This window comes from Zea mays, chromosome 2 (assembly GCF_902167145.1).
Source record: "Zea mays cultivar B73 chromosome 2, Zm-B73-REFERENCE-NAM-5.0, whole genome shotgun sequence".
Classification (NCBI taxonomy): domain Eukaryota; kingdom Viridiplantae; phylum Streptophyta; class Magnoliopsida; order Poales; family Poaceae; genus Zea; species Zea mays.
In genome coordinates this window covers 140,017,427-140,034,732 of record NC_050097.1, presented here as the reverse complement: position 1 = coordinate 140,034,732, position 17,306 = coordinate 140,017,427, and the positions used below count along the sequence as shown (strand labels likewise).

Sequence of the window (17,306 nt, the reverse complement as noted above, 5' to 3'; positions counted from 1 at the left end):
CGGTTTGGGATGAAGGACGCCAAGCCCGCAAAGACTCCAATGGGAACTGACGGACACGTCGACCTCAACAAAGGAGGTAAGTCCGTTGATCAAAAAGCATACTGGTCAATGATAGGTTCATTGCTTTACTTATGTGCTAGTAGACCGGATATTATGCTTAGTGTATGCATGCGTGCTAGATTTCAATCCGATCCAAGGGAGTGTCACTTAGTGGTCGTGAAGCGAATTCTTAGATATTTAGTCGCTACGCCTTGCTTCGGGATCTGGTATCCAAAGGGGTCTACCTTTGACTTAATTGGATATTCAGAATCCGATTATGCTGGATGTAAGGTTGATAGGAAGAGTACATCAGGGACGTGCCAATTCTTAGGAAGGTCCCGGGTGTCCTGGAGTTCTAAGAAACAAACTTTCGTTGCCCTATCCACAGCTGAGGCCGAGTATGTTGTCGTAGGACAGTGTTGCGCGCAACAACTTTGGATGAGGCAAACCCTCAGGGACTTTGGCTACAATCTGAGCAAAGTCCCACTCCTATGTGACAATGAGAGTGCAATCCACATGGCGGATAATCCTGTTGAACACAGCCGCACAAAGCACATAGACATCCGGCATCACTTTTTGAGAGACCACCAGCAAAAGGGAGATATCGAAGTGTTTTATGTTAGCACCTAGAATCAGCTAGCCGATATCTTTACCAAGCCTCAAGATGAGTCAACCTTTTGCAGGCTGCGTAGTGAGCTAAATGTCTTAGATTCGCAGAACTTGGATTGATTTATAGCATACATGTGTTTTATGCTTTGATCATGTTCCTTATGCATTTTGTTGTTTACTTATGGTGCTCAAGTTGTACAAGCACTCCCCGTACCTCATTTTCCATTTGCAAGTGTGCACATATTTAGGGGGAGACATGCTACAACTTGACTCTTTGAGACTAACCATGTGCTTGAGTGTTCTTAAATTAGTCTCAAAGGTGTATTGAAAGGAAAGGTGGACTTGGACCATGAAAGACTTCCACTGCACTCCGATGAGAGGGTAACTAACTCCAAGTTCATCTCCATACTCTTATTGCCTTTTATTCTTATTTGAAGATTTTGGTGAGGCAATGGGGTTTAAAGGGCCAAGCATGATCCCGTTTTGGTGCTTGATGCCAAAGGGGGAGAAAATAAGGCCAACGCAAGAAATGGATCAGCTACCACTTGAGAATTTTGAAAATAGTAGAGTTAGAGTTTTTGTTTTGTCAAAATCCTCTTAATGTCTCTTCTTGTCAAAAGTTGGTCTCTTGTGGGGAGAATGTTTGATTATGGGAAAAAGGGGGAGTTTTTGAATCTTTGATCAATTTCTCTTGGAATACCTTTCTCTATGCCTCAACAAGTGAATTTGACTTAGAGACAGGAAATTGAGTTTGATTTGCAAAAACAAACCAAGTGGTGGCAAAGAATGATCCAAATATGCCAAATTTGAATCAAAACAAATTCTTGTTCTAGTTTGCATTGATGTGGCACTTCTATATGTTGCTTTTTGTTGTGTTGGCATAAATCACCAAAAAGGGGGAGATTGAAAGGGAAATGTGCCCTTGGGCCATTTCTAAGTATTTTGGTGATTAAGTGTCCAACACAAATGGTTATGTGTTAAACTATGACAAATGGTGGACAAAGTGCAAATCAATACAAAGGTATGATTCTAGACTTAGTACATTGGTTTTTGTGTACTAACATATTTGTCTAAGTGCTAGAATCAGAGGAAAAACAAATGGAAAAGACTTGGCTCGAGCAGCCAAGACTCTGCTCAGTCTGGGTGCACCGGACTGTCCGGTGGTGCACCGGACAGTGTCCGGTGCGCCAGGCTGGCGCTGGTCAACTGGCCGCTCTCGGGAACTGAACGGCGGCGTACGACTAAAAATCACCGGACTGTCCGGTGGTGCACCGGACTGTCCGGTGAGCCAACGGTCGGCCGCGCAATCCGCGCATGACGCGTGGCCGGGCCAACGGTTTGAAGGGGGCACCGGACTGTCCGGTGTGCACCGGACAGTGTCCGGTGTGCCAACAGCTCCAAAACTTCAATGGTCGGCTGTGCCAGAATAGGAAAGAAATCTGCACCGGACAGTGTCCGGTGGTGCACCGGACTGTTCGGTGCACCAGTCGACAGAAGGCAAGATTTGCCTTCCTGGATTGCTCTCAACGGCTCCTAGCTGCCTTGGGGCTATAAAAGGGACCCCTAGGCGCATGAAGGAGCACACCAAGCATTCTTTGATCATCTCTTAGCACCAAGACATCTCTCTAGCGCATTTGATTCGTTGTGATAGCAATTTGAGCTCCTCTTGAGTTGAGAACTCCGTGTGTGATCTTTGAGCTCAAGTTGTGACTTGTGTGCGTGTTTGTGCTCGTGCTTTGAGGCTTGTGTGTGTTGCTCTTCCCACTCTTACATATGTGCTTCTTTGTGATCAATTCATTGTAAGGGCGAGAGGCTCTAAGTTGTGGAGATTCCTCGCAAACGGGAAAGAGTAAAGGAAAAAGAACACTGTGGTATTCAAGTTGATCATTGGATCACTTGAAAGGAGTTGAGTGCAACTCTCGTCCATTGGGACGCCACAACGTGGACTAGGCAAGTGTTGTACTTGACCGAACCACGAGATAAATCTCTGTGTCTCTTGTTCTTGTTCTCACTGTGTCAATTGTGGTTCACAAGAGCTCTCCTTAGCCACTTGATTTCATTGTGCTAACACTTAACCAAGTTTGTGGCTTTAAGTTTCAAGTTTTTACAGGAGCACCTATTCACTCCCCCCTCTAGGTGCTCTCAAGTGTCTTCGTCTGAGTCGATTAAGGACCGTCTCGATGTAGGCTTGATGATCGAGGACCTTTTAACTAGTCACATGCCTCATCATGGGTAAGCTTTGCCTCGGGCAGACTAATATCAGAATAAGATAACACGCAATGGGAGTGGAGAGATGGCGAGAGTAGTGTGTACCCTCCGTGGCAAGAGGTTGGACGGTGGTGTATCTGTGCTCTCGATTGGCGTGAACCTGGTCTGGTCTTAAGAACCCCAGTGGCGAGTTGACATATGTAAGGGTTAAGTGCTACATATGACGTGTGATTGGAGATCCTCAGCTAAGTATTAATCGATTTGGATCGCCCTTACTTCTCGGACATGAAGACTTGGTCACTGCCCTACACGTAGCAATCCAGTGAACTAAAGGGATGATGAAAAGACGGCTAGTATAGGCCAAGTGCGTGAACTAGGGTAGAAAGAACTCTACGCGATCACTCAAAATTTCTTGGAAGGCTTCGGCTTCTCCACTTATCCATTCAATAACGCCTTCGGGGTCACCTCGTATGAAGTTTTCTTCAGCAGAGTGGGCGCCCACTTTGGCGAAGCTAGTTTTTAATTTTTTCACGCAATCCAAGGATTTCTCGAAGCACCTTTCCTTGGATTCGCGAAGTTCTTCAATATTTTTCTCTAGATAATTTTTCCAGTACTCGCTGATCTCTCGGTTAGCCTCTGCGAGCGTGCAATTCTCTTTAGCTTCGGCCAGCTGTTTCCGAAGATCTTCAATTTCGGTTTTCTGAGCTTCGGTCTGGGCTTTAAAATTAGCTTCATCTTCCTTTACTTTGTTTACCAATGAAATCAAAATCTTATCTTTCTCTAGACCTTCATTTCTTAGTTCAATCACTTTGGACCGAAGGTTGTTAAGAGCTATTGTATAGCCTTCGTCTTCGACGTTCTTCTGCGCCCTCAAGGCATTACTAAGAATTAAGCCCTGCAAAGAAGACAAAAGAGTTGAGCATGGCAATAAAATACTTCATTTTCTAGCTTCAAAGTTAATTTCCATACCTTTATGCTATTGTATGCTAGGCTGTCAGCAAGATCATCCTTCGACAAAATCGAAAGGCCATCTTCCAGCTTCGGGAATCCCATGCTCTTACCTATCTCCCGGCAAACAAATATTTCTTTGTTGTCTGGGAGACAGTATAAGAAGTCATCATCGTTAGTGCCGTTAAACACTAAAGCTCCCTTCGGATATTTCAACTTTCGCGCATAGTGTCTGGCTTCCAGAATTTATTCTTCGGACAATTTTTTCCCCGAAGCGTGTCGAATGATGTAGTCAACACTTTCGATCGAAGCTTCGGGAGCAGGAGTCCCGATCTTTTTAGGTGCAATCTGCTCTACCGTTTTTTCCTCACGCGCGGCAGGCTTCGCCGCGATGGGCGCTGAAGGCCTAGCTTCGGCTTCAGCCTGAGTTTTCGTAGCTTCGGCTTCTGCTTGCCCAGATTCGGCTTCGTCTTGCGCTTCGGCAGCTTCAGCAATTTTCTTTGTAGGAGCAGGGCTCAAGGCCTTTGTAGTCTCCAGCACAGCATCCAGCATGTTGGCCATCCTCCTCCTCTTGGGAGTCGAGGCAGAAGCCTTTTGCACCTTAGGCAGTTTTGCCTCTGTTGGAGGGCTCAGGATTTCTGGCATTTTTATCACTTTTTCCACTTGTGGCTCTTCGACCTTATCATATTTTGCTTTGGCTGGCCCGACTGTAGGCATCTTCGGTACTATAGTTGGCTCTTCAACGCTCTGTGCAATTAGAGCAGCTTGTCTTGCTTCGGCAGTTGAAGAGGCCCCTTCGCCAAGTTCAGGCACTATGGTTGGTTCAATATATCGCGGTCGATGGGTCAGAACCTTTATTTTCTTACTTTTCGGCTCAGCCAGCACATCAATGGTGGCCAAAGCAGCGACTTTTCTTTTCTTCCCTTGCCCTCGTAGCGGGTAATGGTAGTCAGGGTATACGAAACCAATAGCATCAAATACCATGTTCAATCTTTTCTTGCTCCGACCCCCAAAAGCTGCAGACAAAGCATTATCTTCGGCCTTGGAGTATCCCCTAGACCGACGGTTGTTCGATCATGCTCTCACATCTCACCTTACCTTGAGTGTCGATCCATTCAAAACTGAATGGCCTTAAAAATAACAATACACATGCATGCAATACCCCCGGTTGTGGGTTAGTGGTTTTGAACTAAGCCACCTGATAGTCCTTAACTTAGAGCTTAACAGAGGATGTCGCTAGCATTATAGTTTTTCAAAACTGTTTTTCAAAGCCAAACAATGGGTTTAGTTGAAAATAGGTTTTTCGAAACCAAAACTTTTGTTTTGAAAATACGTATGTGACCGTATATACTTAATCCTGCTCCGGTACCAGCTGTGGCAGAACCTTCCAAGTTATTGGGCCCACATGCATCTGCCCTTGTCTCAAAGACCTCAGAGGGCTATGCATGTGCACCAGATAACTTAACAGGATCCGTCCGAGTGTCCCAAGGACCCCGGATAAACCACTTACAACCAAGATCGCAAGATTAAGTAAACACAAATCACACACCAACATTTTGCAGCGAAAATCTTATTAGCAAATTTTACAAGTTACACCAAGTTTTACAATGTACATGATAGGAGTGATTACAAAAGTGATTCAAAGAAATAACTTTGATTCTTTGAACTGTTATAAATTATTTGTAGTTTTAAAATAGATGCTAGCTTAAGCGACCATCCTCAATAAGAAGTATAGAAGAAGTACTTAGACTTATAAGAAGGCCGTGCCCACCGGTGCTTAACACCAACCACAATCAAAGTGACTCGTAACCTGCAGCAACAATGGGAATAAAACCATAAGTATGCAAGTACTCAGCAAGACTTACCCGACTAAAGAAAAGACGCTCAAGGGTATGCTGGTTTTAAAAGGATCCAATGTAAGGCTTTTAGCAAGAATCAACATTAATAGTTTGCAGGAAGCTTACTAAAATGAGTCCTTACTTTCAACGTTTTAATGCTTGATTAAGTATTAATAGACCTTGTTTACATCTAGTCTAATTTCATCATCACATTAATCAATACAACATGATTTTTTTCCTCATTATGATTCCATCCATGACTTAGATTGCAGGCAGTGACCAAATCTTCATGTCCGAGAAGTAACGGAGATCTGAATCGATTAATACCCAGCTGGGGATCTCCAATCACACGACATATGTAGCACTTAACCCTTGCATATGTCAACTCGCCACCGGGGTTCTTAAGACCAGATCAGGTTCACGTCAACCGAGAGCACAGATACACCACCGTCCAGCCTCTTGCCACGGAGGGTACACGCTACTCTCGCCATCTCTCCACTCCCATTGCATGTTGTCTTATTCTGTTATTAGTCTGACCGAGGCAAAGCTTACCCATGATGAGGCATGTGAATCGTTAAAAGGTCCTCGATCAACAAGCCTACATTCGCTATAATCCTTAATCATCTGGGTAGAACATCACCTGTTCCTAGCCCAAGTCCCGATTTAAGTACTTCCATCCTTACGATTGTTTGTGTTCCGTAGGATGAAAAGAGCATTATAGGGAACTTTACAGTAAGATCCCACCATTGCCCAACACGATTTAAGTGTGTAAAAATCATTTAAAAATACAAGGAAAGGGGTTGCATGCACCGGGGCTTGCCTGGAATAACACTACGTTAGTGTTTGTTAGACGTCGATCACTTGACGACCATCTTTTGTTCTAATACTTGTTACGTCTGTCTATCTTCAGTTCCGTTCATCAGCACCATCTTGTGGTCGACTCAGTTCTGATTCTTCGCATCACGTGGTTAATTCACGTACCTGAATGAAATGCATTATGCATATGAATGTATATAGACAGGAATAGTACAAGAATAAATATTGCTACACGGTAGAAAACTAAACACTTAAGGGCGAGACGCATAATAGCACATAAAAGAAATTACTAGGTGTCGAGATCACATTAAAACTATATTTATGGTATTTTAGCTTAATCGAATCTAATTCTAACAGCAAACCACAACGAACCATTTATAAACACCATATGTCTCTTGACTAGAGCACAACATCTAAACTCTGAAAATAGAAACCACTCTATTAGCTTCTAGAATTACTATTCTCAGCTATTATACATAAGTCCCATTAAATTAAATATTTCATGTATTCTTAATCTAACAGTAGAACATTATCATACAACGTACAGTTCTACGAAACTACTTTCCTAACTTGTTTGGGTAGACACAACCAGGATAAAATAAACATTTAGTCACGACTACTAATTTAACTAATCAATATCAGACGATGACATTTACTGATCACAAATATAGATTATATTAACTATTAACATAGAACATCGACTCTATCGTACAAACGCACTGACACAATTAACATCGGCAAACTTAACGATAATTGCTTAAACACTAAATTTATCCTACACATCACTGAAATACCACACAATGCATCCTGACTAAACACGAGGTTCATCATGACTAAAAATATTTGTCCAAGCTATTTATTACTCTAACAAGCATTAACACACTTTGAGCTCACCATAACTACTTCGGAGGTAAAATAAATAGAATATAAACGACGAGCCCTTACCGTAATCAAATAACTTCGAAAATCCCCACAATCAGCGACGATTATCAGATTAGACGTTCCATCGAACATTTGGCGAGCACCAACCTAGTACTTCACTGCCTTCACCACCAAGCGATCTGCGTTCCGAAAAAGCGACGCAGCTGAATCCCCACGCTACGATAGTTGTTGCGCGCCGAGGTGATAAGGCCGAAGTTCGACAAAGGGGAGTGGATGGTTTTGCAGAGATCGCCGAAGTGATTTCCGGTCCATCCGCGAGCAGCAGCTTAGCGAAGGAGGTTGTTAACTTGCCGCGCGACCGAGTTATAATGACAGGTCCGAACAGCGACAACATGAACAAATGGACAACAGAGCCGCTTGACGAGACGAGTGCGACCAACGAGCAAGTAGATACATTGATGGGCTGAATAGGTGCGCTTGACGAGACGAGTGCGACCAGCGAGCAAGTAGATACATTGATGGGCTAAATAGGTGGTGTAGGAAACCAAACAGCACGGCATAGCCGAGGCATCGGACGAGACAAGCGCGAGATAAAAAGACGCGCGGTCAGAGACCTAAGCATCCGCGGTGGCGATTTGGACGAAAGCGAGCTAGTGACGACAACTCCCGGCCAGGCGACGATGTAAACGACGACCGACATGAGCAGGTCTCAGCTGCTGCGCGCAGCGAGCAGAAGATGACCGGCAACAGACAGCGCTGGGGGAGAAACTCGCCAGCATGATTCGGAGCGGGCCACGGACAACGCCGCCGCGATCAAGGCGAGCACGACCAAGGAAGGGGCCTCGGCAACTTGGAGGAGCAGGGACTGGGCAAGCGCTTGAACAGCAATACCGACGCGAAGAGATGAAAACCAGAGCAGCGAGCCGGGAACAAGGAGCAGGGGCGCGTGCCACCATGGCGGGCTGGTCGGCCAGCACGAAGAGGCGACGGCGAGGGAGATCCGAGCTGGAGGAAGCTTCCGGCGATGGCGAGGGAGCTCGGCTGTGGAGAGAGAGCCCGCAGAAATTCCGGCACCGAGCACAGGAGATGTCGCATCTTCCAGGGGCGAATAGGGAACGGGAGGAGGAAGAGGAGTGGCCGAGCCAGAGCCGGCGCGCGCGAGGACCTAGGGAGAGGAAGAGGGTCGCGAGCTGGAGGAGCTCAGCTGGACGCAGACGCCAGGGCGCACCAGAGAAGTCGGCGCGGCGGCCATGGGAAGGGGAGGGAGAGCTCTGCTGGGCGCCATGGGAGCTGAGGAAGAAAAGACGGAGCTCCAGCCGGACGCCAGGAAGAAGACCGAGCTGGGCGCAGTGGAGGAAGTCCAGGGCGCGGCTGAGGGCGGGGCCGAGCAGGGAGCCGGCTGGGGGAAGAAGAAACGCTCGGCGCGCAGAGGAAGGAGGAGCGGCTCTGCGGCTGTGCCTGTACGCGTGAAATAGAACAACGGCGGGATTTTTTTTGTTCCAGGACACAGCGACGCAATTCCTGATAAGGCTCATGCAAAAAAAAATCAAGAGAGGAAGGCGGCGGGAGGATAGGGAGAAGATATTTTTCCTTTTTTTTTGTAATTTCTTTCTTCTCTTTTTTTACCGAAAAATCATAGATATTTTGGATCTCGATTTTTTCTAGCGATGTATACAGGGTAGACAGTAATTGTGACACAGTTTTGATTTGGCGAATACTTTGGAATCAGATGAATTTGCATATGTTATTTATATCCAAAGTTTTGGATCGGGGCGAGACACAATCAGAACAAATCAGAACGATGTTAACAACAATATTTCAGACCGTGTTCCATGTGATTTGAAATCAAATAATTTCATCCGCAGTCAACACCCGATTCCATGACAACAGATAATTTACGTGGAGAATCGAATCTCAATTATAAATTCTCGGACGCGATTTCTCGGTTGACGAGTGGGGACAGAATTATTTGCACCGAAAACCTTAGTCGACGAGTTCAAATTAATTTGTCCGGGATAAAAATCGTAAGAGTAGGTCGAGCTTCCGAATTCGTATTCGCGCGAGCGATGAATTTTAAATAATCACCGGACGCACCGATTTTTGGAACATCTATGTTCTGAACATCACGAAAATTTAGGAAGAGTCCGGATAAATAAAAAACGATGTCGAACTCGCGATAGAAGGAACATATTAAGACAGAGAGACTGTTATTTAGTTTCGTCTAATTTTTACGATCCTCACCAGTGATCGATCATTTGATATGACGCCAACGATCACATACTGAGAGGAATGATTCACTTAATCATCTGGCGCATCGTTCTGTTCGGACAGCGCGGCTCCAAATTATTCATAAAATCAGATGTCTTCTGATTTTTGTATTCACTTACGCGCGTGATTCGAACAGTTCAAAGTTCGCCAGCGACGAAGATTCAATAATCCAAAAGCTTCATGAACCCTTTTTAGCTGTTTAGATTATCAAAATGAAAACGACACCAAACTCGATAGATTTTAATTAGGCACATGACTCGCAAATTTTTGGAACAATTATGTTCCAGATTTCGCGAAGACTTAGGAAGAGTCTAAATAGACAGAAACAGATGTGATATTAAAATCTCGATAGGCGAAGATGATTAAAATTTAGCATCCGTTTTATCCACTGATATTACGTGCTTTAATCCATACTCGTTGTCGAGCAGAATATAAACACCAGGGGTGTTACAACGGCCGTGACACAAACACAGTTGCCACGGTCTCGCAAGACTCTCGCCCCACTCAGTACAATTACAACGGCTCGCGCAAGAGCCGAGGGTTGTGTGGTTTATCTAAACTCACTCAACTAACTAGGGTTCACCTAGAGCAAGCGCTAAAGCGGTCTAACTAACCTATGCACTTCGCAAAGCACCTACGCTAATCACCGAGTGATTCTATTAAGCACTTGGGTGTATGAGCACTTGGGAATGTTACTATATGCCTTGGTATGTTGCTTGGGCTCCCACACCTTGAAATGGTCGGTTGGGGTGTATTTATAGCCCCAACACAAAACTAGCCGTTGGAGAAAAGTTGTGCCCTCTGCGGCACACCGGACAGTCCAGTAGTGCACAGGACAGTGCACTGTTCACTGTCCGGTATGCCTAGTCGTTGGTCTGACACTGCAGTCGATCGTTGGCGCGTAGGCTTTTTACACCGAACACTCCAAATGTCACACCGGACAGTCCGGTGGTCTTCTATCCATAGTGCCACCTGGAACTAGCCATTGGGGCTACTGTTCCTGATGCACCAGACAGTTCGGCGTGTGGCACCGGACTGTCCGTGGGCAACACTTCCTTTGTTTCTTAGACTTCACTTGATCTTCATAATGTCTTCTTTTGAGGTGTTGCTTTCCTCAATGCCTTGGTCCAAGTAACTTTAGCATCATGTGAACTATAAACACAAACACTAGCAAACACATTAGTCCACATTTTATGTTGATCATCAAACACCAAAACTTGTTGAGCCAAATGGCCCAGGGTCCATTTTCCTTACACGCCTATTCACCCCCCTCTAGGAGACTTTGAATTGGTATCAAAGCTCGGTACTTCATTAGAGTCTAACAACTCGAAGTGATGTTGGGAGAACACGCCAAAAGGGAGATAGTCAACGGGGAAAAGCCTAGATCTCCGGGAAAGAAGAATGAAGAAAGGACTTCATCGAAGGAGGCCGGTGACATAGAGCACAAGGATGAATCCTCCGGCTCCATCAAGTCACTTAAGAAGGGCGACAAGAAGAAAAAGAAGATGAAGAAGGTGGTATACTACGAGACCGATTCTTCCTTGCCCTCAACCTCCGGCGTCGAGTCTACATCTTCAAAGCACCAAGAGCGTAATAAGTATAGTAATATCCCTCTTCGCTATCCTCGTATTTTTCTAAATGCACTCCCTTACTTTCCGTTCTCTTAGGAAAACCACCATATTTTGATGGTGAAGATTATTGTATGTGGAGTGATAAAATGAGGAACCATCTAACCTCACTCTATGAAAGCATATGAACTATTGTTGAGTTTGGAGCGTATGTACCACAAGTGGGCGACGAGGACTACGACTCCGATGAGGCCACCCAAGTAAGGCACTTCAACTCCTAGGCCAACTCCATACTCCTCGCTTCCTTGTGTAGAGAGAGTACAATAAGGTGCAAGGTTGAAGAATGCCAAAGAAATTTGGGACATCCTCAAGACGGCGCATGAAGGGGACGAAGTGACAAAGATCACCAAGCGGGAAACGATCGAGGGAGAACTCGGTCGGTTCGTCCTCAACAAGGAGAGGAGCCACAAGCAATGTACACTCGGCTCAAAATGATGGTGTTAGTTACTTGTTCTCAAATGCTGTGAATCAAGAACAAGGCAACACAATCGTTAAAGATTAAGGACCTTCGTCTTTCGAAGTATTATCTCCACATGGGTATAATACTGATCAGACGAAGGTCAAGAGGGACATACCTTCATTATTTAATATGTGAATAGGAATGCGAAAGGATAAAGATGATAACTGCGTCTTATTAATTCATTTATATTCGTATTCCATAAAACATAAATGAATACTTAACAGTATTAATATTACATTGATACCTTTGGCTTGCTCGAAGGCGTGAATGCGGGAGAGTGATTACAATCCAGCGTGAACAGTACGGTGTTATTGTTCACCTATTTATAGGCATGGGATGCAGCCTGGGTAAAATTACATCCATGCCCTTGGACATTTGTTTATAAGCAACTTAAACTAATAAGGTTTATCTAGTCTTTTCCTCCTTTGCTTGCACTGAGCTGAAGCTACTGAGCTTTGGCGTTCTGTGTTGCTACTTCCTCCCGAGGTCTTCGTCTTGGGAACCTTCGACGAAACTGGGGCAGACCTCTTGTGGAATTTTTCCGAAGGTGTTTATATCTTGAGGACCTTCGGCGAAGAAGAACACCACCAACAGATGGTGAACCAAGTCCGCAACCTCGGGAGCACCAAGTGGGATGACCACAAAATGGTCAAGGTTATTCTAATATCCCTTGTCTTTCATAACCCCACTCAAGTGCAATTAATTCGTGGAGGTCCTAGGTATAAGTAGATGTCTCGCGAGGAGGTGATTGGCAAGTTTGTGAGCTTTGAACTTATGATCAAAGACTCCAAACATATTGTCAACTTGGAGCAAGGCGCCACCTCCACACCTGAGGCGCAACCCGTTGCATTCAAAGGAACGGAAGAAAAGAAGAAGAGCCTACACTGACAAATAGGCTCCCAATTGATGCCTCCAAGCTTGACAACGAAGAAATGGCTCTTATTATTAAGAGCTTCTGGTAAATCCTCGAGCAAAGAAAGGGGAAGGACTACAAACCCCGCTCCAAGAGGGTTTGCTACCGGTGTGGTAAGTCTGGTCATTATATTGCTAAATGTCCATATACAAGTGATAGTGACAGGGACGACGACAAGAAAGGGAAGAATAAGATGGAAAAATAAGAAATATTACAACAAGAAGAAGGTTGGCGAGGCGCACATAGGACGGGAATGGGCTCCCACGAGAGCTCCACTGACTCCTCCTCCGACGAAGACGCCGCCAACATCGCCATCAACAAAGCCTTCTCTTCCCCAATGTCGGCCACAAATGTCTCATGGCCAAGGATAGCAAAAAGAAGAAGGTACATTCTAGATATACCCCAAATACACTACTTTCGATGATGAGGGTAGCTCTAGTGAAAATGATGATTATTTATCTTCTATTTTTGCAAACCTTACCATGGAACAAAAGAAGAAAATTAATGAATTAATAAAAACCATTAACGAGAAGGATGAGATCTTAGAATGCCAAGAAGACTTGCTTGTTAAGGAAAATAAAAAATTGTGAAGCTAAAAGATGCTTATGCTCTTGAAGTTGAAAACGCGAAAACTTGAGTAAAGAGCTAAATACATGCAATGATTCAATTTCTTGTCTTAGAACTGAAAATGTTAGTTTAATTGCTAAGATTGAGGAATTGAATGCTTGCAAAGTTTCTGCATCTACCATTGAGCATGTTACTATCTGCACTAGATGTAGAGATATTAATATTGATGCTATGAATGATCACATTGCTATGATTAAAGAACAAAATGATCACACAGCTAAATTAAATGCTAAAATTGCCGAGCATGAGCTTGAGAATGAAAATTTTAAATTTGCTCATAATATGCTTTATAATGGGAGACACCCTGGCATTAAGGATGGTATTGGCTTCCAACCTGGGAGCCAAAGCAACATCAAATTTAATGCCCCTAGAAACAAGCTTTCTAACTTTGTCAAGGGCAAGGCTCCCATGGTTCAGTATAGAGAAGGTTACATTTTATATCCTAAAAACTATCCTGAGCATAAGATTAGAAAAACTCATGCTAAGAAATCTCATCCTGCTTCTCATCATGCTTATATTTAAAGTAATGAGGCTTCTAGCTCCAAGCATACAACTCATATTAAAATGCCTAAGAAAAAAATTGGTGATGCACCAAATGAACATAGCATTTCATTTAAAACTTTTGATGCATCATTTGTTCTTACTAACAAATTAGGCAAGGTAGTTGCCAAATATGTTGGGGGCAAACACAAGAGTCCAAAGACCTGTGTTTGGGTACCCAAGGTGCTTGTTTCTAATGTGAAAGGACCCAAGACAGTTTGGTACCTAAGGACAAGGCCTAAATTTGTGTTGTAGGTTTATGCATCCGGCAGGTCAAGTTGGATAATCGATAGCGTGTGCACAAACCATATGACAGGGGAGAAAAGGATGTTCTCCTCATATGAGAAAAATGATGATCCCCAAAGAGCAATCACATACGGGGATGGAAATCAAGGTTTGGTCAAAGGATAGGGTAAAATTGCTATATCTCCTGACCATTCCATTTCTAATGTTTTTCTTATAGATTCTCTAGATTACAACTTGCTTTCTGTTTCTCAATTATGCAAAATGGGCTACAACTTTCTATTTACTAATGTTCGTGTTACCGTCTTTAGAAGAAGTGATGATTCAATAGCTTTTAAGGGAGTGTTAGATGGTCAGCTATATTTAGTTGATTCCAATGATAACAATGCTGAACTAGACACTTGCTTAATTGGTAAGACTAACATGGGCTGGCTCTAGCATCGCTGACTTGCTCATGTTGGAATGAAGAATCTTCACAAGCTTCTAAAGGGGAACACATTTTAGGACTAACCAATGTTAATTTTGAGAAAGATAGGATTTGTAGTGCATGTCAAGCATGGAAGCTGGTTGGAGCTCATCATCCACACAAGAACATCATGACGACCGAGAGGCTGCTTGAGCTACTCCACATGGATCTATTTAGCCTGATTGCTTACATAAGCATCGGTGGGATCCCTTCTCCCTACACACCTTAACAAAACGGTGTTGTGGAGAGAAAGAATAGGACTATTTTGGATATGGCAAGGACCATGCTTGATGAATACAAGACATCAGATCGGTTTTGGGCGGAAGCAATTAACACCGCTTGCTACTGTGGTGGAACCGCCCGGATTATTCCAGCTTAAGTGCCCAAGTCGCACCCATAAGGGAAGCAACACACTTAAACAAGAATAACCCGTCAGTCCCTCGGATCTAGTCCGATAAAGCCACTTACCCAGGATCGAATACCACTAGCTCACTCGATGGTGAGGCACAGAGAAATGCAATAAAACATAATACCACAAATTTAATAAGTATCATTAGTAATTACATTATCAAAGTTTCAGAAATAATAATCATAAATTTTAATGCAGTGGAAATAACTAACGGAGAAAACCGAGTAACATGGCGAAGCCTGGCCACGCTACTCCTCCTGGTCCTCTCCTGCGGAAGCAATAACCGTCTCGGCCATCTATCCCGGTGGCAGGGATGAAGGCCAAGTCACACCATCAACCAAATCAAGAAGTACCTGCAAAAATTGTGCCACAAGCAAGGCTGAGTATACTAATACTCAGCTAGACTTACCCGATGTGAGGAGTCTACTCCTCTACCTCTAGACATGCAGCTGTTTGGCTGAGGGGTTTGGTTTGCCAAAAGCACTAGCTGAGTCTAAAATCAAGTTTTAGCTTTTCAAGTTTTAGTATGATCCTTTTAAACTAGATGAGTACCTAGCTACTCATACATGATATCAAACATTTTAAAGCAATCAACATCTTTTTCCAGTCATCTTATTTCCACTTGTTACTCAATGCAGTACAATGGATCAAGCAGTCTCATTAGCTGCGAGAAGCAGACGATTCGAATCGAGTTTTTATCCTTGCAAGGTAAACCTAAACACACGACGTGGCGAGGCACTCTGTCCCCACACACATCAACCGTCCCCATCGATTCCCCGTCAGCAGATCAGGGCTCACCGCCTTGGCGTACAATGCCTCACTGACCTCGACTGCTGTCGTGCAGTGACCGCACTTGTACCCACCATAACCGGAATGGGAGACCACGTCTTAGGTCGCGTGAGGGGTAAAGTCTGCTGCCAGGTTCACTCAGGTACTAGGCTTACCAATTTACCATATTTCTCGGCATGTGTTTAGTACGTTCAAACGCTTGACACAGGTATCCGCACGTCAATCCTTATTCCAATTTCCGTCTCGTAGACCACGCGTCCCCATGGACCCGTGTCCACAGACCATCATCATTCTGTTATCAAAGTGGATACAACCAATTCCTGACCTCGCGCGAGTGCTAGAAAAATCACTCGACTTCTACCGAGATCCCTAATTAGCAAAGCAGCTACTCGACCTAGCATACTAGTATCCATCTCAAAGGGAATCCTGAGTTCATGCAACTAGGGTTTCAGTCAACTCCTACACTTAAGTGCACAGTATAAGCCTACAAACATTAAGTGCAGTAAAATAGCATATATATAACGGTTATGCATAAAACCGAGGCTTGCCTTTAATTTAACACTTAGATAGTGTTTGCTGGGGGAGGTACTCGCTTGGCGAGCATCCACTGGTTATGTCCATTCTTCAGGTCGTCCACCGACTGCATCTTGTGGGTGGCACCACATCACTTGCACGATCATCCTCTCTCGGTCCTAAATGAGATGCAAGATGCATATGTATGAATATAATAAAATAGCACAAGATACTTTAAGTACATGTTAGCGAACTAACATTAAGTTGCAAGACACTGTAAACGACCACACGCTAGTATTAGCTATCTACACTTCATCAGGCTTTCAACATTAACACCATTGAAAATACAACAACATTTTATTTATTTACGCGACACAACTATGACATCACAAGTACGCGCACTTTATTTATTTGGATACGGCTTTTCATTAGTTCTCCTACTGATCACGCAAAAGCATCACCGACCACACAAGTCCAACCAAGACAACGTAAGCTTGAATACGACATAGGCATCACTAACTACGAAACTCCTATATCACAATCAACTAGAGCAAGGAACATATAAAACAAGACACATGTCATCTCTAGCTTAACCATGGCAAGTCTACATTACTTAAGAGCGAACCAAACATTTTTAGCGAGAAGGGTGAACTAAACAGTCAAAAGCGAACTAGCAGAATTTTTGGACAGCAATACAGCAGTCACTTGTTTCAGTCATAACTCACAAGATATTTAACCAAAAATAGTAAACTAGGACTTTCTAGAAAGCTTGAAAAGTGCTTTACAACTTTGGTATTGTCATCACAGCATGATTAAACACTTAGCAAGGTCAAAAGGTGTTAACACAACAGCGCTGTCCAGATTTTGACAGATTCAGACTTGTGACTTTAAAAATTCATAACTGAAGATTCAGGCATCCAAACAAGGTGATCCTAGACTTTCTGGAAAGGTAATAAAATTGTCTACATATCATTTATGAACATCTCAAGGTGATTCCCTATTTAACTAGGGACAAAAGACACTAGAAGGCTATGCTGTCCAGAATTGGACAGATTCAGTCTTCAGACTTTAAACATCCATAACTTAATCTTCAGATCACCAAAAAGAGTG

At 43.8% G+C, this 17,306-nt stretch overlaps 1 protein-coding gene across 1 annotated transcript; it reads left to right on the top strand.

Moving 5' to 3' along the window:
- The first annotated feature begins 7,858 nt into the window (after positions 1 to 7,858).
- Positions 7,859 to 9,047, top strand: LOC111590884 (serine/arginine repetitive matrix protein 2-like). Its single transcript, XM_023301786.2, has one exon. The coding sequence runs from the start codon at positions 8,118 to 8,120 to the stop codon at positions 8,808 to 8,810; it is 693 nt and encodes a 230-aa protein (XP_023157554.1). The 5' UTR covers positions 7,859 to 8,117; the 3' UTR covers positions 8,811 to 9,047.
- Positions 9,048 to 17,306: the final 8,259 nt, after the last annotated feature.

Coding starts and splice junctions, on each gene's coding strand:
- LOC111590884 (XM_023301786.2), top strand. CDS start 8,118: ATGATTCGGAGCGGGCCACGGACAACGCCGCCGCGATCAAGGCGAGCA.